Genomic DNA, 26094 nt, shown 5'->3' on the forward strand with positions numbered 1-26094 from the left:
TCACCTTGATTTTTGTGCCAAAAATTGCGGTCTGCCTAGGAGAGGCAACCACACCCAAGCCGCACTCCTTGGAGGGTCAACGCTAGTCAACGCTGGTCAAAGATGCTTGTTATCCTGTTTCTGCGTCCTTTTTGCCCTAGGAAGACTTCCTTTTCATCCACACGTGTGAGAAAGAGAGAGAGACTCTTTCTGTGCAGGAGAGAGAGAGAGGTGTGTGAGAGTGAAGTGTCCAAATGAGGAAAAAACTCCTTGTATTTATATGCAAAATGTTGAGGTCGAATAGACATGAATGTTGGGCTTCTGAGCCTCCATAAGTTGCTGGCCGACTTGACAATTTGTCCATAATCAAAATAAATTCATATCTTCATAAATACTTATCGGAATCGGATGATCTTTAAATCAATCCTACACCTCTCAGCAAGAGGAATCTAATAAAAATATCAGCAGCCATAAATAAGGTGACCCACCTAGAGTTCGGCCCTAGTTGCCAATTTTAACATTGATGCATACATATCTCATCTTGATTCTCCTTTGATCATCTTATCTTCAATTGATTGTCCATGGTGTGGCCCTTCTCGCTTCATCTTAACTTGCCTGCATATCATATTTTTCTTAAATCCCATGAATGGGACTCCCAATGAGACATCTACTTTTGATTATGAATCTTCTTTTGAAGATTCCATCAGAGGATCTTGAAGACCCTTACCCTGCAAATGTTTTTTTTCTTTTTAATGATGGAGATCTTCTAAGATTCTTAATCATGATCAATTTTATTTCATTGTGGATGAGGTCCTATACTAGGTATGCTCCTTCTACATGAATATCTTGAGATATATCTACCATGCTCCTATATTCTAGAAGATATTTCTAACCATGCATTTTGTTCTATTTATAAATGCTCCTTCTACATGAGTGTTTTGAACTTTATGTACTTCATGCTTCTAGATTCTAGAAGATGTTTCTAGTCATGCAATTTTATTCTATTCCTACATGCTCCTATACTACTCAAAACTTTGAAAGAAGACTTTAAGTAATGAAGTAGACTTAGTCATAGTAGAGATCTGAAGAATCTTCCCTCTTTTGCTTCTTTTCTTCTTCTTTCACCTCTTGATTCATGTGAGCTTCTTCCCTTTTTCTTTTGTTGTTGTTGTCCTTCTTAAGTTTAAGACAATTCCTTTTGTAGTGTCCATATTCTTGGCATCCAAAGCATTGGATTTTGGACATATCTCTATTGTTTGTTCTTCGTCGACCAAATTTGTTAGATTTTCCCTTTCTCTTGGCCATGGTAGCAAATGCTTGCTCCTTTGATCCCACATCTTCCTTTGCTTTGAGTCTTATTTCCTCTATCTTGCATAGAGACCACATTTCACTTAGTGGGGTGGCTTCCTTCTTGGCATATATGCTTGATGTGAAGTTGCCCCAATCCTCAAGTAGAACTTGAGTACTACAGTGGTCATTTTTCTATCAGACATGACTTCCCGTAGCTCTTGAAGTTGATCCCTCATCTCAGAGATCTTCATGAAGTAGGGAGCTATTCCTTCCTTTGATATTTTCATTTTGTACAATTCATTTCGTAGAGATATCACTTCTCCAGTTGTGGTTACCGAGAATAGCTCTACTAGTTTATCATAGATTTCTTTTGATGTTTCAAGTTTGGAGACATAAGGAATGAGAGAGTCCTTGATAGATTCTATTAGAATCCTTTGAGCTCTTGTTTCATCCTTATTGTACTTGGCTAAGGCTTGAGTTTGTTCCTTAGCAGGGATAATGATATTCCCTTTGATGTGTTCTAGAAGTTCATTCTCCTTGAGAAGTAAATCAGTCCTCTTCTTCCATGCAAGAAAGTTATTGGTACCTACCAGTTTGTTGCTTTCCTTGCAAAAAGACATTGATGTACATTCAGAAGGGGACTTACTTGATAGATTTTGAGATGTAGTGGACTTGCTTTCTCCTTGAACACTTGATGGCTTTCCTTCCTTAGATCTTGATGTTCTTCAAGTTGCTTTCTCCAAGTGGACTTGCTTGATGATGAGATTTTCTTGATGGCTTGTAGATGATATAGGTCCTTCTTTGATTTGTTCTTCTTGTAGGTGCCTTTATGTAAGGCTCTTCTTCATGCTTTGTAGTCTTCCTTGATGAGTGATGGATGGTAGTCCTTCTTGTCCTTGATGTGATAGAGACTTCTTGGCTTGATGCTTCAACTTTGTAGATGTCCTTGAGATTTTCTTCCTTGATGAGTCACCTTATGAGTGTTCTTGAGATGCCCTTTCCTTGATGTGTCACCTTAGCTTCGATACCATGTTGAAGAATCAAAGGCAATTAGGTGTAGTGTGATTCTTCTTGACTTGATAACAATTTGGGGAGTCTTTTTACAATTTGTCTTGTTAGCTTAATCTTCTTCTTCTTATTATTAATGCATGTGTGTGTACTTCATCAAACTACTACCAAAAACATAAGAACAAGAACACAAGATGTTGGCTCTCTGCCAGGGCCAAAACCTCTCTTCTCTTGAGAGGAGAACCCTTTGGTATATTTCTCTTATTGAAGCTTCTTATTGATCAACGCCAAACCCTAAACCCTTGACTAGAATATCCTTCAAGCAAAGGTCAAGCCCTTTCTCCTTTCTGCACTTTGTTCGCCAACACTTAATCTTCCTTCTTCCGACACTTCATTACCTGGCACTTCGTCCTTCTTTCAACTATTGATAGACCTTGTTTATGTGAGCTCTAGATGAGATGCTTCTCTTCTATACTTAGAGATATCCTTCACTTATGTAGACACCTTCCTTCTTTCAACCAAACAAGATCCTTCTTGAGATGTAGATGTAGACTGAAGTGACTGTACAGCAGCCCTAGATTCTCGCACGTGTGGTAGGTAACCTTGCAAATTAGGGTCCTTTCACCTTCGCTTGAGAGAGTCTTTCCTTCGCTTGAGTAGGAGGCCTTATAGGCCTAACTTTCTAGCCCAACCAAAGATGAACATGTGACTGTGATCTTACTATTGATATAACCGTACACTGCCCTTTCTTTTCTCGCACGTGTGACTGTATTTGTCCTAGAAAATAGCGTCCCACCTTCGCTTGTACTTCCTCTTACTTCGTTGCACTAGAGGCTCCTTGTCTTCGTCCTATTTCGTTCTTTTCTTGGCTCCTTGACTTTGCTGATTTCAGAGATGATTTTCATTGTCTTTAGAGGAGTGGACAACCTCTATATATAGAGGATTGTCCCTCCTTTAGGCCGACAGGAAGACTGCAAGCCAACTTGACTTCTTTGCTACAGATTGCTTCCTTTGATGGTGCCTTTGCTTGGAGGAGACTTGACTTTGCTTGGAGGTGTCTTCTTTGACTCTAATACATAAGTATACCTAGAGTAACATGCCCTTAAGGTCTTCAACATAACTCTTTTGACTCTTTGAATCACCTATAGCACTTTAACATGTGCTAGACCTGTTTCAATGAGCAAGAAACTCATTGACATATATTATAAAAATAATATTTCTTTTCTTGAATAAATACAAATATCAAAAGTACATTTATGAAGATCAAACCTAGTTACATTTCCTTCAACACTCGCTAGGGTTTACAAATCCAAAACATTTCACTCTTCCAAACCTAGATTTTTGCAATCTCAACAAATTTCAAATTCGATGAAATGTCATTCTCGCATTTGATTCCAATGTCCAGAGCTACATTCATGCAATCATCTTCAGATCAAGAAATACTTTTATCACAGCAGCAATGAATTCCACCATTCAGGTCTAGGCTTATTCCCAAACATTCATGCCAGCATTTAGTTATGTAGGACTTCATCCAGAGAGACATTGGTCTTCAAGGCTTGAAGAGAAACAAGCAACATCTATAGATTTAGCAAACCTTTTGCTCAATTGAAACTATTTTGCAGACTTGCAACTTGCTATCCATCATTGTTGATATCTCCAATGAATAAAACAAACCTTAAAGGGAGATTAGACATATGTCAAAGCCTTGCAATCATCTTAACATACTTCAATAACTTATAACACAGAGAATGTATATACATATCTAATCAAACAGGTTGGCCTTCTTTTAGTGTATTTTGTCCTTTTATATATAAAAAGAAACATCATATTGAGCAGCCTTCTTCAGATTCAGTAACTTTATTAACAATTTGACTTGAGGGCTTAGATCATTCCAATATACTTCAAGGGTCCTTGGCTTCTTTATAGCATTTTAAAGTGATAACACATAATTCTTCAGACCTTAAAGATATGTTCGATCTAGTTAAATGATAACACAAAGAAGACCAGGGTTTGCGACAATTTCATTACTCAAATTATTCGACCAATGGAATCTCAATTTAATTCATTAAGGTTTTAAGATATCTGAAAAAACCACAGAGAGAGGAGGCTTGTACCTTTTGGGCATCATTTCACACCTGAACAACAATACTAACACAAAGAGTTCAACACTTACCTCAGAATTCGTATGACATGGACTTGAAACTTCAAAAACATTGTCTTAAATCATCATAAGTATAGCACCTTCAAACCTCACTTGAGTTGATCATTTCTTGAGGGAGCTTGGACTTGATTGAGCTTTAGACTTTTGGTCATATCTGAGGTGATATGCTTTATAGACTTTGCATTGATTATAGGGCTATCAGTTTTGAACATTACGTTAGAGAGGAAACCAGGATGCCTTAAAAAATTCAAGTGCCTCGGAACTTGCATAATTATAATGAGCCTAGACTTCAGATCTTCATTTACAGGGAAATCAGATCAATTGCATACCTCATTTGGGTTCAGACTTCATATCATACAAAGAAGCTTGCATACCATGCCATAAAGAAGCCTGCATGTTCGGATCATAACTGTCATTAGATCACAGAGATCAGATCGACAGAGAGAGCTTGGATGAATTTAGATTCAACACAAAATTCGGATGCCTTACGATGGAGAAAATTTGCATAGTTCCACAGTCATATATATAGATTTAGACTTCGTGTTATTCCTTAGAGCAATGTGGCTCACACTTCGTGTCTTTGTGATATAAGGAGCCTCAGGTTCGCATAAAATCAAGACTAGTAAAGAGCCTCAGGCTCGCACGGACATAAGCAGCCTCAAGTATGCAAACTTCTTCCACATAGTTTCCACAGGTTTGTGCACATACAATGCCTCAGACTTGTGCACATCACAAAGCCTGAAGTTCGCAATGAAATAGAATATCATAGAGATATATTTTGGATGGCACAGATCGGATTTTAGGATGCCACAGTACGGTTCAGATGCCACTAAGGTAGCATGCATAAAAGAGTCACAAGGCTTGCATAAGTAGGGGCCACAGAGCTTGCAAATTTCCACAAATATTGGTGTCTCAAGTCTGCAACTTCCATAGAGGGTAAGTGCCACAGGTATGCAATTTTTCAGAGAGGATAAGTGCCACAAAGCTCGCAAATTTCCACAGATTCGCAAGGTAACTCAGCCTTGTATCCTAGCCTCAACAAGGGTTTCGGCCCTCCTTTTTATCATTCTATTTTTCACTTGACAAGAAACAAAACACAATTTTCTCTCCTTGTTAACTACTCTTCAACTTGCTCTGATACCACGTTGATATTTCTAGGGCAAGCAAGCTAGAATAATTTTCTCCAACAAATAACTACTTCCAATCATCAGTTACCGTTAATTCCACATAGCATTCATTCAATATCATTAAATAATTATACAAAAGAAAATATCAACCATTAAACATCAAAGAGCAGTGGAAAATAACCATGAGACAATCAATGAGACAAGAGATAGAAATTAGGCCTGAGGCCAGAGAAAAACAAGGAAATCTTTCCTTGTAAGAAAGAGAGTTCATAGTTCATCAATACATCCGAAAATAAGACATCAAATATAACAGTTGACCAGAATAAGAGCTTTCCATAAATGCAAAGCCTCTCCTCCTGAAATTCAACCTCCTCCTCATCCTTCCTTCGCTAGAACAAAGATAAAACAAATATATCATTGATGTATCAAATGAGGAGGGCTCACATATTTATAGTCTTCCAAAGGGGGTCGAATGGAAGCTTCTAAAAGGCCCAATCGACTTAAACAATAGGAGACCAACTTGAGGTATATTTAAGAGGCAAAATTTAAATTCAATTTTTTCTATTTCTTCACATGATGAAAATACCGACCATGGCTACCATATTTCCAATAGTAATGTGGCTAGGGAGATTGGCCCAAGTAGCATCAAGGCTCGGAGTGCTCCCCCAGTCAGGGTTCTGACCATATTGCCAATGGTTATTTGGCTAGTTGGTTGAGTGAGTGCCTTATAGCATCAGACAAGCAGTTTTACCATTCAATAGCATGTGACAACATGTGGGAATGGTAAATGGCCCCAAGGTTTCACCATGGGTCAGGTGGGTACCTGAGATGACTCCAAGTGATGACTTGGTAGATTGGTGACCCAAGGACTCGTACTGTTGACCGCAGTCAGATGGTTTTGACCATATTGCCATGGGTTTTTGCTAGTGGGTAACTAGATCCATTTGCAAAGGATATGTCACTAGTGGGTGACTAGATACCCTTTCCATGATGTTGATGCAGGATGCTTTCCACGTGGTTCTAGAATAGAACATGTGGATGGATACATCAACATAGCTAGCTAATTCAATCTTTTCATGGGATGGAGAAATTCTTCAACAAATGTACTCTGTGGAAATCAAGGTGAATACCTCCCTAGCTGAGAGGGAGTGTTGAATTTTTGTAGCTTCGGTCGGTATCCAAATCTACAAAGTCAAAGTGAATAAATTATTATTTTAAAGTTCATGTAGGCTCCAAACTGTCAGGTCAGCCCCACTAGTTGATAGGGGTTTGTCCCTTGGTCAAAACCTACATGATTTGACTCATATAGATTTACATTTTGACCTCCTCACTCAGCATCATAATTCAGATCACACATGATCAATTAGTCATCTATTCACACATGCGAAGGAGAAAGAAGTCTGAGTTTTGACCAGTGAAATCTGAACTGGAGTTTGACTCATTGACTAGCGTTGACTGAAGGATATTTGGGCTGCTTCTGAGCTGCGTTGACCAAGACTTGTTGAACCGAGATTCTGGGCATTTGACCACTTTTTTGACTGGACTGTTGACCAAAATTCTGGGCAGAATTCTGGACACTGACCGAACCTGCTTCACCAGAGCTGACCGCAGGTCAACTGACGCAGTTTGACCAAATTTTCTGAGGAAGTTGCAGGGCCAGAATTCAGCCCGTGTTGACCACAGTTGACCAGGACTTGCAGAGGTCAAAATTTGGCCTGTTTGACCAGATTTGACTGGCTGAACAAAAGTCTGAAATTCTCTCTCCTTTGACCAGGTTTGACTTATGTGAAGTAGTGGTCAGTTTGACCAAGTTTGACTGGGAAAATTCAGATTATACATTTGATGGATTTGGGCAATTTCTCCTAAGAAAAAATTGCTGGGTTTTTCCCAATGTTGGGTTTCCTAGGGTAAAATTTTGTGTGTCTCCTTGTGCATCTTTATTTTACTGTGATCTCTATTGCACTTGTAAAATCAACACACATGGATTTGCAGAACATGAAATACTTGATACACAACATATCTGATCACAAAAATGAAATTGAAATTTATCATGTCCACTAAAGACCAAGATAAGAAATGCATTCCCATACACTTCTTGCACAGGAAGACAGATTCAGAGAATTTTCAAACTCTCATTTCATTTGTGAACTCAAATCAAGTAATTTAACCACGCCTAGAAGACCTTTCCCCCCATATTCCTGATTGTAAGGATATCATTTCGACATTAGGAAATAAAACCATTCATATTCTGTTATTAAAGCAAGGTGAAAAATAGACAAACTAAAACAAGTTAAACTGAAGAAGGGCTCAAGGGAATAAATTTTGTTCAACATCATGTATGTTGGCAATGGACTACAGAGCACTTAAGAATGCTGCAATATCAACAAGTATCTCCTGTTCAAGGTACATTAGGAATAAACTGCTTGCAACAATTTTTACATTGGCAAAGGCATATACATTACCTTAGAATGGTACAAGGTTACCAACCATCTCCTAGGATTAAGGAGTGGAGATACCTTGTGAACTAGACCTATTTTTTCAGCAATTTATAACCACATAAATTCTGCAAATAGGAGGAATAAAAATTTCCAGAAAAGAGTTGATTAGAATCAAATAAAAGAATAAAGTGCACTACAGAACAAGTAATATACTTTCTGCTAAATAAATCAGCATTTTAGAGTGGAAATTTTGAAATGCAAAACTCAGCATTGCAAATAAAAATGGGTTGTCAATTTTAAGAAACCTCAGGATGCCGGTAAAGGAGACATATACTGTACCATGGCCAAACTTATTCCATTTTTATGACTGAACATACATTGTTGCATAAGCTAGAATGGAATTCTGGAGCATGCCATTAAGTTCTCAAACACGGAAACTTACTTTCTTCTTCTTGGTCATTTGATGTTCCTCCCGTTGCAATAGGTGGAACTGGCAGATGAGAAAAAAACCCTGCGACATTCGCCACAAGACTAAATAAAATTATACCACTGGAATGTGTGAAATTAAGATCCATGCAATTCAGCTTATCAAAAGCTTTCTTAGGTTGATATGCATACCTGCTGCTGGTGAATTCTGATTGGCAGAAGTCAATCCAAAACTCCATGGTCCTATAAAGGGTGATTCACATCGTTATTTGTTTGAGTAAACCTTTAATTGAAATAAAAATTCTGATTTGTCTTCATTGTTTACATGTATGATATTTTCACAAGTATTCTGATGCTAAGAGATGCACACCTGTTGTCAGTGAACTTTGATTGGCAGAAACTGATCCAAAATTCCATGATCCTGTAGATGGTGGTCCCAAACCTGGCTTCCCTGAGTCATCATTAGCAACAAATGAAACTTCTGATTTGTTGTCTTCATCTTGAACCTGCTTCTCTATACTTGGGAAACCTTCCTTAGACATGTTTGCAGGAACATTTTGTGCAATTGAGCTTGCATTTTTGTTAAGCCACTCTACCACATCACTGAATTTTACCTATTATACAAGTGAAAATGAATCAGTAGACTTTTATACTAATTTATAGGGTTAAAACATATAGAGGCTCATATCTTAAAGTAGCAGGAACTAAAACATGCTATTAGTGTATACTAATCACTAGCCAGAAAAGGGTAATTTTCAGTGTTTAACCTTCCGAACCCTGCTTGCCAAAACTATGCAGTCCTGTTTTCTCCCAAGGCTACCAGCACACTACCAACTGATGCTGGCGGTTGCCCAAGGCAGTGAAGGAGGTTGCGTTAGCCTCATCTTTGATTTATTCATATGCAGTAAGGAAATTACAAATGGAGATTCACTATGCAAATATAAAACATATATTCCATGTAAACGCAGCCCATAAAATGGAAGAACACTGAACCAATATTGTGTTGTTATTATGGTGGTCTTTCCTAGCAGATACATCATTTTCCCATGGTACAGCCATAGTTTTAAAACTCAGACTTGGACTTTGATTTGGCCACCTATCAACTCACATTTCGACTTGGACTCGGATTGACTAGAGTCCAAAAACCATGCTACAAGCTAATGTCCTTCTACAAATCACTAATCAAAATGATCACTCATCAAACTCATCACAACTGCTAGAAATGGGATCATCAACAGTAGCTACAAAAACATCCTTTGGCTCAGAGTTTTCAAACTCTTCAAGGACATCTACAACCTTAGTAGTAGAAGAATGAGTTGGCCAAGCCACACAACTAGTGCTTTCATATGCCATGCTTGGTGCATCACTTACTTCAGAGCCTAGTTCGAATACTAAAACAATAATGGGACCAACCCCTGCCACCCCCCTCACCCCTCCCAACTTCATGTCATCAATATCATAATCAACACCAAACATGCCACATATTGATTGGGAAGAATATGTGTGTCATTTTTATGAGAATGGTTACTTTACTTTTGCTTCTGCTGAATGTTAAGAACTTAGCTGTGTAAGTGATTCAAAAGATTTGCAATCTGCTAGGTTAATGATTTACCGGATACTAGGTTTAACAGAACTTAATAGGGATATATATAAGCACATGGGAAAAAGCCTAGTAGGAGCTCTACCACTATCATTAGCCATCACCCAGTTCCTAAGAATTTCGTGCTATATCAAAACAAAGGATCTTATGAATGTCCCAATCCCGATGAGCGACAGGTTGCTACATCTTTAAAGTGTTAAATTATGCAACTAGGATCAAATTCCACTTTGGACAGCTCATTTGATGGAGATGATGATTGCATTGAATTCCTTTTTTCGAGAGGGCCAAAATCGACCTAAAGATCATCAAATTTGGACAAGGGAAAATGTACTTATGAATAAAAGCCCACATATGCACATTTGGACAGATCGGCCCTAATTGTACATTGGTCACCCATGGGAGCCTATACATACAAGTGACCTCAAGCTCATTTGGACATCACCAAGCATCTTCTCCTTCTCTTCTTCATTGATTGGTTCGCACAAGTCCAAGGCTGGGACGACAAAAGAAGTTCGCAAAGGTCCGAAATTACAGGCTCTAAGGCTCGCATCTATTTTAGGGTTTTGGGTTACAGTTGTTGGCTCGTCACAGGACAAATTCAACCACAGTCACTGGCTTGCAGGCTCAAGGGAGCAATAGGAAGCCTACAATCACTCACACACCTCCTCCATGCGATCGGGAAGTTTGACTGAAATTTGATCATTGACTGAAGTTGACCATAGTTGACCGTAGAGGGGAAGAGTTGTCATTGATATATTCTGACGTTGGAAACATATTTCTAAATGTTATTGGGTTATTTTGCTAGATGATATTGTATTGGGCTCATTGTACTCTCTGTTGAACATTTTATGACAATATAATAGAAGAAGAATTTCAAAGGGTTTTCCCCCTTGTGGATTTTTCCCTGGTCTTTGACCAAACCTGGTGTCTCTTGTTGATGTGTTGATTGTCTCCTTTGCCATTGCATTTATTGTTCTATCTTGAATTATTGTTGATGATTGGAAAGACTAATTGTTATTGGAAATATTGCTAATTGAAGTATTGAATTGGGCTAAAGTAATTGATACAACATAGAACAATCTGAAAATTTAACAATGTATTAGAGCTAAGACGAAGGACAAGCCCAAAAGGAGACAAGCATTGAAGCAATCATCTTTGGAAAGTTGAAGGAGTCGATCTATCCAAGTCAAGATGTCTTCCTTCTTCAAGGAAAATGAGAAGTTGGGTGACTCATCCAATTTTGCTGCATGGAAAGTCAGGTTGGAGATCATCGCTGACAACAATGATGTTTTGGAATAAATTCAAGGAAAAGTACCTGAGCCTCCAGAGAATGCTTCCGCTACTACCAAGGACAAGTACAAGAAAGGTGATTTGAAAGCAAAGCAAATTATAATTGATGGTTTACTGCTAAGGACAAGTACAAGAAAGGTGATTTGAAAGCAAAGAAAATTATAATTGATGGTTTACAAGATAATTTACTTCCATATGTTGGAAATTTGAGGAAGTCTAAGGACATGTATGATAAGATAGTTGGCATGTATGAAGTCAACAATTTGAATGAAATCATCTCCTTGAAAGATCAACTCAAAGACACAAAGATGAACAAAGGAGAGTTCATGCAATCCTACATAATGAGGATATCTCGTCTTAGAGATCAATTGTAGAGTGTTGGGGAATCTATCACTGACAGGGAATTGGTGATTGTGACTCTAAGAGGTCTCCCTCCTATTTGGGAAACCTTTATTACTACTATAAGCAACAACAATGTCCTCCCATCATTTGATGAAATTGTTGGAAATCTCACTCAAGAAGAATCAAGGATGATATCAAGAGGAAGGATTCAAAAGCATGAAGAAGGAGAGCTTGCTACATTCATCACTCATGACAAGAAGAAGAAGAAAGGAAAAGGAGGTACATCAAATTCAAGAGAAACTCCACCTCAAAATCCAAATAGAAGGAAGGAATTATTGCACATTGAATGCTACAATTGTCATAAGAAAGGCCACTATGCTCGAGATTGCCCTGAGAAGAACAATGAACCACACTACAATACTAGAAGCAACAAAATAGGTTCAATGATCAAAGAAGGAGAGATGGTCAAAGGAATGATCACAATGGAAGAGATGAAAGAAGAAGAAGAGATGCTCCAAGTGATCATGAAGAAGATCTTCGTCCACAAAAGAAGTTAAGATTCTCCATGTACGAAAGTAATGTTACGAACCATTCTGAATATATTCTTATTTCCGTCCTTACTAGTTCATATCCTCCGGATTCGTGGGATAGTTGGTTGGTTGATAGTGGGATCACTTATCACTCCTCTGGTTATAAGGAAGTTCTCTTTAATTTGGTAGAGAGGAAGTCAAATTTGAAAATCATTCTTGGAGACAACTCCACTTATCCTGGTAAAGGTTTTGGAGCCGTCAAATTTCAATTGAATTCCGAGGAATCTATTTTGCTACATGATGTGATATATGTGTCGAGACTGAAGAAGAATTTGGTATAAATATCCGCTTTGGAAGACAATGGGATGAGGGTTGCCTTCATCAAGGGAAAGGTTCTTACTTGGCCTGTTATATCACCAATGAGAAATGCATTCACATTGGGATCAAGATATGAAGGACTCTATAGGGTTACTGGAAGACCACTTCTAGCATTGGTCCATGATACTAATCATCTAAGCGAGCTATGGCACCAAAGATTGGCCCATCTACATTATGATGCTCTTCCGAAATTGGAGAAATTGGTCTCAGGGATTCCCAAGGTTCAAGCCCATCATGATGGAGTATGTCCAGGTTGTGCCAATGGAAAGAAGACAAGGGGACCATTCCCCTCTAGTGAGAACAAGACAAATGACATCCTCCATCTCATTCACTCCGACATATGTGGTCTAATGCCATCTCTACTATATCACCTTCATTGATGACTTCTCAAAAAAGACATGGATATATTATTTGAAGCACAAAGATGAAGCCTTCGAAGTGTTCAAGGAGTTCAAAGCTTTGATCGAAAATCAAACAGAGAAGAAAATCAAAATATTCAAGTTTTACAATGGTGGAGAGTACATATCAAAGGAGTTCATTCATTTTTGCAAGAAGGAAGGTATCAAGAAAGAGACAATTGTGCCCTATACTCCCGAACAAAATGGAGTGGTTGAAAGAAAGAACAGGTCCATTATAGAAGTTGCTCGTGCCATGCTCCATGATCAAAAGTTGTCAAAGTTCCTTTGGGGAGAAGCAACAAATGTCGCCATATATGTTCAAAACATGGTACCTCATCAAGCATTGGACAACAAGACCCCTGAAGAAGTATTCACAGGTGTCAAGCCCGATGTTGGTCATCTCCATATCTTTGGCTACCCCGTATACTTTCATGTGCCGAAGGACAAAAGAAACAAGTTGGAGGCCACTGGAAGAAAAGGTACATTTGTTGGATATTGTGAAAATTCTAAAGCATTTAGAATATATATTCCCAGGCAAAGGGAGGTTGAAATTAGCAGGGATGTTACATTCGATGAAGATGCCTCCCTTGGAAAAGCAAGGGACCTTCCTTCACCGCCTCCTCTTGAGAAGAATGATGATATGGATATTTTAGATGGTCCTTTCGTACCCGAATTTGAGACATATATTGTTGATGATCCCATGGAGACCATGGATCCCTTAGATCCTCCTCCATGTGATGCTCCCACCAGGAAGAGGTCGCTTTGGTTTCGAAACAAATTACAAGATGATGAGAGATGAGCTCCCATTCAAAGAACATTTAGAGAAAGGAAGAAGCCATGCAGGTACCAGGGATATGTTGTAGCCAATGTTCCACCAAGACTCCGGTGCGGAGAGACGCACAGGGGGACGTGTGGGAGTACCCTCAAATTTTAGGGAAATTTTGGGGGTGCGGGGGGAAGTCGGGGTATATAATTTTTAATTATATATATAATATTCAAGTTCATATTCGTTTTTCAATAATGAAAGCATAAATATTAAATAGACTAATAGTAATATGCATACCAATACATTGAAAATTGAAATTTGATCCACACATAAATTTTAAATTCATAATTGAATTAAATAATGACATAAATTGATCCATCTTCATCATTCATTTTGATACATACATCATTGATATGACATACCCATTATTCATCCATACCATGAGATTCAATAATGAAATATTCAATTACATTTATCCATATCATTCATCATTCTACAATCTACATTGATTTAAAAATTAAATTCATCATTCATCATTCTAGAATCTAAATTGAAAGAAAAACATACTAGTATATTACTATATACTAGATACTGAAGTTTTGAGGAGGGACGCTCAGACGCACCCCTTTTGGGGAGTCTCGTCCCCCACACTGGGGAAACACACCCCCTTGCGTCTCCCCAAGACTCCCCAAAAAGGGTGCGTGGGTAAACGCACCCCTAGTAGACTCCCTGTCCTAGGTGCGTCGGGTTCGAGGGATGCATGCACCCGACCCTGGGGGACGCATCCCCATGGAACAATGGTTGCAGCTATAAGCACCATGATTCAAACCGAACCTCCCACCTTTGAAGAAGATGTAAAAGAACAAGTTTGGAAATATGTTATGGCTGAAGAATATGAATTAATCATGAAGAATGACGTATGGGATGTTGTGTCGAGACCAAAGGGGAAATCTGTGGTAACTTCAAAGTGTCTATTCAAGATCAAGCATGGAGTTGATGGTAGCATTGAGAAATACCAGGCAAGTTTTGTGGCTCAAGGATTCTCCCAAAAAGAGGGAGAAGATTATGATGATATATTTGCACTAGTGGCTCGATACACAACCATTCGTTCGATATTTTCCCTTGCCGCAACTCAAGGATGGACCCTTCATCAAATGGTGCAAGAAGAAGTGTACATTGAGCAGCCACAGGGATTTGAAGTAGAGGATCAAAAGACACACATTTGCAGGTTGAAGAAGGCGTTGTATGGTTTGAAGCAAGCCCCCGGAGCATGGTACGCCCACATAGACAGTTATTTGGTGAAGTTGGGATTCACAAGAAACAATGCCAATCCCAACCTCTACTTCAAAGTAGTCCAAGGTATGTCGTTGATTTTGGTTTTATATGTTGACGATCTATTCTTGACAGGTAGTGAACCCCTGATGATCGAGTGTAAGAGGGATCTAACCTCTGAATTCGAGATAAAGACTTTGGACTCATGCATTACTTTGTAGGCCTTGAGGTGTGGCAAAGGCCCAATGAGATTTTCCTTTCATAAGGAAAATATGTTGTGAAGTTGTTGGAAAGATTTGGAATGATAGAATGCAAGTCCCTACCCACACCGATGGAAATGAACTTCAAGAAGCTATGTGGATAGGCTGCAGGACCCGATTTGGCGAATCAATCTGAGTATAGACAGTTGATTGGGGCTCTGATGTTCTAAGTGAACACATGTCTGGACATATGCTACACAGTGAATACATTGAGTCAATTCATGATCGAGCCTCTCCATGCACAATGGATTGCTGCCAAACACATTTTGAGATATTTGCATGGGACAATCACACTTGATCTGAGATATTCTGTCAGAGATGTTCGACTTCATGGATACACCGATGTTGACTGGGCAGGAAACATTGTCGACAGGAAGAGTACATTTGGATGTTGTTTTAGCCTTGGATCTGCCATGATATCTTGGATGAGCACAAAACAGAAGTCCGTAGCATTGAGTGCTGCCGAAGCAGAGTATATTTCGGCTAGCATGGCTAGCTGCGAAGTAATTTGGCTGAGGAAGCTCTTTGGAGAGCTATTTGAGCAGGTCCTAGACACTACAATGATATATTGTGACAACAAGAGTGGGATCCATCTGGCAGAGAATCCTGTATTTCATGACAAGTCCAAGCACATAGAGATCTGATATCACTTCATTTGAGACATGGTGCAGAGAGGAGTCGTTAGACTCCACCACATATCAACACATGATCAAATTATAGATATACTCACCAAGGCTTTGTTGAAAGGGAAGTTCTTGGTCTTCAGAGGGCAGCTTGGACTGATGGATGTGACCCCTCCTGATAAGGAGCATCGTTGATCGACAACACTGAGCCAGCTCTTTCCCCCTGTTTGAGCTCCCAGGGTCTAGAATTGAGATGGAGAGCTCCTAGGGTTGAGGGATCTCTGGACAATAGTGTATCACCCCTATCTGTTACCCATAGGGTTGGAGATGTTGCTCCCCTATCTTGGTCTTTGTAGAGTATACCCCATTTGGCATCATACCCACAAGTCAGGCTTGTTGGGATTGTCCCTCCCTGTCTAGCCAACAGGTTGAGGAGGCTTGGGGCCTATGATCCTTACCTTTTGGTAAGTCAGGTATCTAGCCCAAGCTCGGATTATGATGCAATTATTCTACCACGTGACTCTTGAGGGTCATTATTGGGAAGATCGATGGGCAATAGAATGGGTTGAGATGTGCTCCCCTATATCACCTATTACTCGATATGGGATCGAAGATATTTAGCTCCCCCATGAAATTTCGGGTTGAGATGTACTCCCCGATGTGGTTTCGGATTGAGATATGCTCTCCGATGATGTAGAGGGTGGTAGCTTTAGCTCCCCAATGATTCTTCTTCTTTAGATTCGAGAATGTTTCAGTAGATAGAGTTGAGTAGAGATGGAACATCGTATGAGGATAGGATAACATGTTGATCGATGGTCAAATATTGAGAGGTGGAATTCTCCCTAGTTGAGAGGGAGTGTTAAATTATGCAACTAGGGTCAAATTCCACTTTGGACAGCTTATTTGATGGAGATGATGATTGCATTGAATTCCTCTTTTCAAGAGGACCAAAATCGACCTAAAGATCATCAAATTTGGACAAGGGAAAGTGTACTTATGAAGAAAAGCCCACATATGCACATTTGGACAGGTCGGCCCTAATGGTAAATTGGTCACCCTTGGAAGCCTATAAATACAAGTGACCTCAAGCTCATTTGGACATCACCAAGCATCTTCTTCTTCTCTTCTTCATTGATTGGTTCGCACAGGTTTGAGGCTGGGACGACAAAAGAAGTTCGCAAAGGTCTGAAATTACAGGGTCTGAGGCTCGCATCTGTTTTTAGGGTTTTGGGTTACAGTCATTGGCTCGTCACAGGACAAATTCGACCACAATCGCTGGCTTGCAGGCTCAAGGGAGCGACAAGAAGCCTACAGTCACTTGCATAGCCCCTTGACTAAAATTTGATCATTGACCAAAGTTGACTGCAGTTGACTGCATACAGGAAAAGTTGTCTCTAATATATTCTAACGCTGGAAACATATTTCTAAATGTTATTGGGTTATTTTGTTGGATGATATTGTATTGGGCTCATTGTACTCTCTGCTGAACATTTTATGGCAATCTAATAGAAGAAGAATTTCAAAGGGTTTTCCCCCTTATGGGGTTTTTCCCTGGTCTTTGACCAAACCTGGTGTCTTTTGTGGATGTGTTGATTGTCTCCTTTGTCATTGCATTTATTGTTCTATCTTCAATTATTGTTGATGATTGGAAAGACTAATTGTTATTGGAAAGATTGCTAATTGAAGTATTGAATTGGGATAAAGTAATCGATACAGCATAGAACAATCTAAACATTTAACATAAAGGGTATTAAAAAACTATAAAAGAAAGCTAGGTCACCTAAGATATGTTAAAGAGGATGATAAATCATTAAAGTAAAAGGCACACCAGAGGGGCGGAAAAATCAGGCCGAGCAAAGGGGTAACTCATGCCTCCATGATTGCTCCCTCTTCTAGAGCCAAGGAGTCATCACTCTTTGGATTTTTTATGAATGTACAACCAAGGTTGAGCCAAGCTACCAAATAGATTTATATTGTAATGAGAGCCTCTTAAAAAGCATTTTGGGCAATGTCTTTGTTACTACTCAAACTAGGAGGGGATCATATAGAGCAATTACTAGGTCGAGGAGCACAATGGAGCGATAGCCCACTGTCACCTCAACTAAGGCTCCCTACTCTTTACAAACTTTCACTGATGGGAGGAGACACGATATAAGAGGAATCACAAGGACGAGTGGATCAATGAATGGATAGAGGGTGATTCCTACAGCCTATTTGCAAGAGAGACTCAATTATGTGGCTTGCTTGCTTAAGAAGTAAGGTGATGGGCTCTCTAGGAAGGGGTAAGAGGATACTCAAGCATAGGGCTTGAGAATATCTCTTGACAAGAGGCTTCCTAGGTCTAAGGATCCTTGTGGAGAAATGGCTTCTATGTAATACTTGTAGAATATGAGTTACAAGCTTGTGGGACCACAGAGAAGCCAAGTGGACCCAAACTAGGTCAAAGGTTAAGGAGTTGATCGCTTAAGGAGGGGCTTGACCTAATTAGGGAGGAGAATAAGATCAAAGACCTAATTTCCTTGATATTTCAATGAAATGATCCCAATGAGGACACTAACCCATAATTAGCCTAGGGAAAGAGTTGGTCTTGCGGCTAGGGCTTGCTATATCTTAGGATTCCACCATCGGAATTGCTTGAAATTTGGAGGACCTCTAGAGAAAAGCCAATGCTATATTGGACCAAAAATCAAGGAGTTTGGGTGGCTACAATGGAATTTATGTGATGCCCTAGGTGACCTACTAAGGTTAGGCCTAAAATTTGGAGAGGTGAAGGAAAGAGAAGTAAATTTGACCACTAAAGGGATATGAAGATCAGTGCCTTATTGCTTGGGCTTAATGTAGTCAAGATACACACATCGAGAATTTTCATGAGCTAAGGAGCCCTAATTAACCTTCGCTAGCCTACTCAAGGGTAGCGACTAGGTAATTAGAGATTTATACTTCAAATTTGCCAAAGAGATGAAGTTTCGAGGCTTAAACCTATTAGGTGCCTCTAGGAACATTCACCCACTCTCTTCAAGTACAACACATGCATTAAATCACTTATTCAAGGTTCCCAGAAGAATTTTGCATTTACTTTAACCCATACAAGAATAATGATAACCATAACATACAGTGAACCAATAAAATAACAAGAATAGCATCAAAATTCAACTGACATGAGAGAGAGAGCATATATCCATTCATCAACTTCGCATTAGAAGGAAGCTCCAAAGACAATAGCTAAAATCCACACATCATAGTGCATCAAGAATACTCCAAAAAATTTACCCAGCAAAAAGTGTGAAAATCTCTCTAGAGATACTAATCCAATCCAAGTGATGATGAGAGAAGTGAATCAGCCTCTCATCTATTTAAATTTTATACAAAACAACAAGGGATTCGAATAGACTAATTTTCTTATTTAGCCCCAAATAATAAAATAATGCTCAATAATGATATGACTTGGTGACCAACCCACCAAGATAGCTCAACAACATAAAAATAAGCCTCTCAAGCGAGTAGAATAATAAATATAATGAGTCATTGGGTCATTGCGAAGGCCTAATGAAATCCTGAGTGTGCCATGATGTGAGAATGGACCTCAAACATTGTGGACAAGGGGTTGGCTCCTTGTTTCCAAGCAAATCCCTGTGGTACCCCAAGTGGGTGTGAGGGGCACAAGGACATCCTCATGGGTCTCCAAGGGGATCAAAACTACGTGTAAACCATTTGTAAGGGCTAGGAGCATGTCATAAGCCCTCATCTGGACCCCGGATCATCTGCCAAGAGTATGGTGCAACTGTGGAGCTAGTTGGGCATGTGAACCAGGTGCATCATCCTCATCCAAAAAGGTGGAACACGAGCAATCAATGAGTGGTGTTAGGGATCCATGAAGTACTCTCTACTATGGTGGAGGTCCATGGCTCTCAACGCTCACCCTACAAGTACCAATGTGGCCCTCTCGAGGGCTAGGACCCCATATAGGGAGACCAAGTCCTAAATGGAGACACACCTACAATCTTGTATAAGATCCAATGCATCCCCTTGCCCTCCAATACAAAAAAGAATTAGAATAATCAAGTAAAAGAGCTTACAAGTCATGGAATCAATGGGGCACTTCATGGTGGTATGCCCTTCCATAGTGGGCTTTGGCATGTACAAGTGTCCCCAAATTCAATGAAGGGGTTAATCAAGGACCCTATTAGGTGGTTTCAACCATTAAAGGGGGTGATATGTCCATGGTAGGTCCCTCAAGTGGTAGGTCGCAAATGATATGGTAATGGAACGGAGTGGGGATTAGGGGAATCATCTAGACCACATGTCATGGTACAAGGGTAGCTATAATAAGGGAAGCCCACACCTAGGTATATGAGTGTAGGACGGAGAAAATCGTGGCACATGAGTTACCCCGACCTTTGTTTTTCCACCTTTCTTCATATGCCTTTTGCCTTTGATTAATTTTTCTTCACAACTGCTCGGGGCTCCAGGGGATCAGAGCATGTTGTGTAATATATAGAAGTGAAAACCCCCTTAAGGTAGGGCAGTTCATCGCCCACTAGGGATTGGGACAATCATGGGTTCCTTAATGATAAAGGGGGCTCATCTATGGCCCATAGGAACCAGGGTCATCGCCATGGATAAAGGGGTAGAGCTCATGTTTAGCTTTTGCCAACGTGCTAAATTTGTATGTCTCGGCCATCTTTCGCATTTTGTGGTACATTTCTTGTTGAGAGGCCAAATTATGCTTTTTCTTTTCCTTTTACCTGCATCAACCTCTTGGGCATCGTCCCAGACCCGACCCAAGGTGTGGACAAGGGGAGGTGGAGGTTAACCTTGTGTGGACCCAATGTACACATGTGGACCCGGATGGGAAAAGAAATGAATGGGGCTAAAATGAGTGAAAGAGAGTGATGTATATGGTGTCGGGAAGCGGGACCACGCAAAAAAAATTGGAATTTCCCATGTAGTGCCAACCCTAAAGCTAATGGCTAGTAAAGGAGATCCCGCTACACTAAGATACAAGGCTAACCACGAAATCGGGCAATGGAGACAATGTTGAGAAATCTAGGGCAAGGATAGTTTAAAAGATTTCTCTTCTTGATAATTGCTTGTGATACACTTTTACTTCTTAGCTTATAGTCTTTTCTTCGTTATGTTATTATTGTGTTCTTTTCATCAAGACAATTACCAATATGCACAATAAGAGACAAGTGACACAGTATGTAGGCTTGTCAACCAGGGCCAAAACCTCTCACCTCTTGAGAGGAAAACCCGATCAAAGTTCTTCTTCTAGATCTTCAATTGACGAGTACCAAGACCATGACACAGACCCTTGACTCTAGTATCCTCCCAAGAACCTTGTCACTAACCTTGATGCTCTACCTCTTCACTTCCTTGACTTTCTTCTAGATCTCGAACTGCTTTCCTCGGCCCCTTCTACAGAAACTCAATCTCTATCCTTTACACTACTTCTCAGCTTCCTCTAGAGAATATCGATCTCTAGGATTTCACTGGTCTCCTCTAGAGAAACTTGGTCTCTAGATCTCTATCTCAGTCACCCAGAAGCATCCTCCTTCGCTACCCTAGAAGAAACTTCTCTTCGCTGCCCCAAAAGAAACTTCTCTTCGCTGCCCCAGAAGAAACTTCCTTCTTCGCTGTCCAGAAGTGACTCTACTTCATTGTCCCCAAAAGAAGGTCTTCTTCGCTATACCCAGAAGATAATCTCCTTCGCTATACCCAAAAGATAGTCTTCTTATCCTTTCTCCGTTCTTCTCTTTACAGCCCTTCTTCTTCACACTTCTTCACCGAATGTATGTCAAGTTACTTGTTTGAATTGCTTGTCTTCAAGTGAGGCCGAGTTCGGCTATATATACACTTCTTCTCATGTCCTTTAGGCCGACATGATTACTTGTAGTTAGGTTGACTTCATCTAGCAGCTTCTTCCATCATTGTAGGCTGTCTTGAAGAGGATAAGTGACAAAGTCTTGGAGGATACTTTACATAGACAATATTGACCTTTCACAAAGTGTAACATGACTTCATTACATGACAATGACTCTATCATTTTATGACTAGATGACAAATAAATCCTAAAGACTCTCAAAGGGAGTCTTCACTCAAAAACAAAATCCCTTGCTCATGAAACCCATGAAGCAAGTCAATATAATAAATTTATTTTTCTTCTTTACATCACATTACATAAAATCATAATTACATGTCATTATGAAGATCGAACCTAGTTACACTTTTCAACACTCCCTCTTAACTAGGGAGGTATTCATAATGGTACTTCGACTTTCTCAATTTGAAGAATTTCTCATAAGAAGAATTCATATTGGTAACTCATTTGTATAGCATCATATCAACTAGCATTGTTACATAGCAAGGCCTTGACTAATAGCTCCTTATCTCCACAAGATCTGAGCTCAATGCTAGCGAGACCAATGATTTATAGACACCCTCATCATTGTCTCTCTCAGAACATACCCCACCCAGGTTCTCTCAGGGTATGTTCCATGAGGACTATTCTTATCTTGGACTCCCCAGCCCTCAAAGAATATCAGTCCTCCATGACTACTCTTCCATTGGATGCCCTATCTCATCCCCGAAGAGTATCGGATGCCAAATGATTACCCAATCCTCCATTCTGTCTTCCCAAGTGAAGACCAGAATGGCATGTCTATCTCTCCCTCTCAAATAGGAAGGACATATTCTAGTGAGGAATGTACTCATTTCTACAAAAGGAATGCATCTAAGCTCCCTCTTAGCTTAGGAATTTCCAAGTTTCTTCCAAGTAAGAAACTTCTTTTTCCGGCTCCCTCTAAACTAGGGACCTACAACAGCACCTCATGTGGAACAACCAACTGCATGAAGAACTCCTCTTTTCTTCAATGTCATCAATTTCTTTTGTCATGGAGACTTCATCTTTTGGTTACTTCTTCACAGGGCACAGACCATCCATCACTTTCATCCATGACTTAGTCACATCCCCATCTCATCAGTAAGTGATCCATCAGATTTTTCATCTGGCCTTTGCTTTATGTCATTCTACCTTCATGCCATATTTTCCAAAAGGATTTTACATCCTTCAATATGGTCCTCTTGGAAGTCATCCACAGATCTTCCCTTAGGCAGTCCTACATAAGCCAATCCAGATATTAATTCAAAAATCAGAAATGAACACTTAAATCAAAATTACCTTCGTGATGGTCTTTCATCATGACATCTTCCTTTAGGTATCAGCATCTTGGATGCAGATTGACACATTTCCCAAAGATATCCTTTGTCAAGGGTCTCCATCTTTTTTCAACACCTATCAAAGTCTTCATATCTTTCTAGTCAACTCTTCTTGGACTCATATGTTGAATGCCTTTTACCTTTGTTGCAAATTATCATGATCTCTTCCTATCATTTCACACTTCATTCCCAGGAGCTTCCAATCAGAGTTCCTTAATTGTAGTCAACTTCCTCATGATTCATATGAGAACATATTATGTTGATTTCATCTAGTGTGACTTATGCCTTTCTGCAATCTTTCGGAGGAGGTGATCCTTGCTTCTCTTGATCATATTTCCCAAGATGGAAATAGTGATCCATAGTATCTGCAACCATATGACATGACTTTCATAATAATCTATGTAAGCATACATACCTCATCTTTCCTTTCGTCCATCCAGACTTCCTGTAGCAGCTTCATTTGAACGAAAGAACTTTATCCTTTACACCTGCTTTCTTGTTGTGTCATCATACCATCATCCCCTTGATGAAACTCTTGCTTCCTTTCTTCGAATCCTTTGATAAGGATTCCATCAGAGAAACTTGAGGATCTTTCATATCCTCACCCAGCATATGATTCCTTATTGACTATTGTATGATGATCCTAGTTGATGATGACCTCTACTTCTTTCTATTTCAATGAGATTTCCAAGAGCCCTTATTCTTCGTAATCAATAGAATTTATTCCATACATTCTTTTTGCTTCTCATATCAAGAGCTCTTGCTTCTAATGCTTCTATCATGATGTTATTTTCTAATCTGAAGCATCCTATTTTATTCACATTGCTTCCTAACTATAAATTACAAGTAGAAAGTACCTACTTAGTGAAGAAGATTATCTCAGTCATAGTAGAGATCTTTTTGCTTCTTCCTTCTTAAGCTTCTTTGTCTCAAGTTCTTTCACTTCCTTAGTAATATGGGCTTCTTCTCTGACCCTCTTGCGTTTAGGACAATCTCTTCTATAATTCCCAAGTTTCTGACAACCATAGTATCTCTCCTTAACCATGTTCTTTTTCTTTTTCCTTGGAGGATCAAACTTTCCAAATTTCCTTTTTCTTCTTGTCACTGATTGATCCCTTCTATCTGAGCTTTTGTTACTTTCTTTCTTCAACCTGTCTTCTTCTGCATTGCAGAGAGACCATAATTTGATGAATGGGATAGCTTCCTCTTCACTAATAGATATGAGGTTACCTTGCTCATCAGTCAATGCATTTAGAATAATGAAGATTATCTCGTTATCAGATACCATCTCTCCTAGACCCTGCAATTGACCTTTTATTTGGGATGCTTTTGAAAGACACGATGATATCCCTTAATCCTTTTGTGAAAATTTGGAAGACCCAGATTTCTACTGCAACAATTGATTAAGTATCTTCTATTTGTTAAATCACTGAACAAATTATTTACTGCATCCTATAGCAGATACCGAAACTAATACACTATAGCCTTCACCAATTAAATTAAATGCGGAAACAAGAAACTAAGCAAGAAAGAAGTACACAACACGAGACACCATTATTTTTGGACAAATGTCCCCGGAAAAACCCAATGTGGGAAAATCGGTGCAGCAGCTGAGGGTTTGTATTATTAAGCAGTAGTTTTCTGAATACAATCTTTGGATGCCTTGCTAGCTATCCAATACAGAGAATCGGACTAACAGGGAAATGAGTGCGATATACCTCACACTATCATTGGTGATCCACGACTAATCCAGGCCCTGGATGGCTGGCCCCACGCTGGCTCTGCGTCAGCCTCTCTGGGAATCTGTGTCACCTCTTCCTGGATGTCCTGATATTTGAAGATTCGAACTTCAAGCCTTCTGGTCTCACACCCCGGCTTCCAGCACTGAAACACGTCTCTCATGGCTGGAATTCGAACTCCCTTTGAAGCTTTGTGTTGCCTCTGCTTGGCCTTACACTGCCCAGCATGGCCATTGCGCTGCCTCTTCTAGATTTGTCTTTGCCTCCTCTGCAATGTATTCCCAGATCAGGAAATCTCCCTCCGGAACTATCCCTACCCCTCACTACTAGGAATCACTTCAATTGACTCTCTAGCAACTGCTGCATTGCCCTCTTTGAGAAATTCGATCTCTTGATCTCTCTCCGATGTGTTTTCCAAATGCCCATCGAAGTCCTTATAATCCTCCAGTTGAGTAATCAACGGCCTGTTGTCGCACAAAGTGTCTAGGCACCGCGACAATGCTCAGAGTAAGGGCTGTCACTCTAATCCTTACTCACTCTGTTTAGACTCTCTCCTAGACAAGTCAAGGGGGGTAGTCTAAATGGAGTGAGTAAGGATTAGAGTGACAGCCCTTACTCTGAGCGTTGTCACGGTGCCTAGACACTTTGTGCAAGAACATTTTTTGGCGTTGTTGCCGGGGACAGAGTTTTCTGTCCTTGGTCCTCTCAATCTCTTCTCATCATTTGATCCTTTCATCTTCACTCATTCATCTTCATCTCATTTTCATCATATCATCTTCTGTGTCTAAGTTAGATTTATGTCGGAGTGGCGACTCTACTTCCATCATCTACAGGGGCATGTACTAGGAGGAACCCAAGTAGCTTGGCTAATCCTGCTCCGAATCCTGAAAGGGCTCTCAGAGCTAGATTACACAAGCTCTCTTCTCGTACACTCCTTGACAATCTCGGCCAGGAAGCTCTCCGCGACATCTATTGACTCTTCTTGAATCCTCCCATTCCAGACATCATGGATATCTATGGGCCTCTTAACTTTGCTAACATTCAGGGTTATCCCCATAACCTTCCTAATAATGGTCTAGACTCTAGACAAGCTACCCACTTTCCAAGGAAATAATGCAATCACTGTTAAAAATCATTTATATGGTTTCCACACTTGGTGGACTAAATTCTCTCAGGCTCAAAATTATGAGGATGTGCAAATGAAATGCTTTGTCTTGTCCCTTGAGCAAGATGCTATGGACTGGTTTAG

General features: G+C 39.8%; 1 protein-coding gene across 3 annotated transcripts in view; it reads right to left on the bottom strand.

Moving 5' to 3' along the window:
- Positions 1-26094, bottom strand: part of LOC149258518 (uncharacterized) — a 320770-nt gene that overhangs the window by 141399 nt on the left and 153277 nt on the right. For all 3 annotated transcript variants that reach the window (XM_089415470.1, XM_089415474.1, XM_089415476.1), the window contains exons 4-6: positions 8800-9043; positions 8622-8672; positions 8446-8514 (exon numbers count right to left, since the gene is read on the bottom strand). In XM_089415470.1, coding sequence (XP_089271596.1) covers positions 8446-8514; positions 8622-8672; positions 8800-9043 — 364 coding nt within the window. The remainder of the gene's footprint in view (positions 1-8445; positions 8515-8621; positions 8673-8799; positions 9044-26094) is intronic.

The sequence above is a fragment of the Pinus tabuliformis genome, chromosome 6 (genome assembly GCF_031772625.1).
Source record: "Pinus tabuliformis cultivar Carrire ecotype Pingquan chromosome 6, CPIR1, whole genome shotgun sequence".
NCBI classification, from domain to species: domain Eukaryota; kingdom Viridiplantae; phylum Streptophyta; class Pinopsida; order Pinales; family Pinaceae; genus Pinus; species Pinus tabuliformis.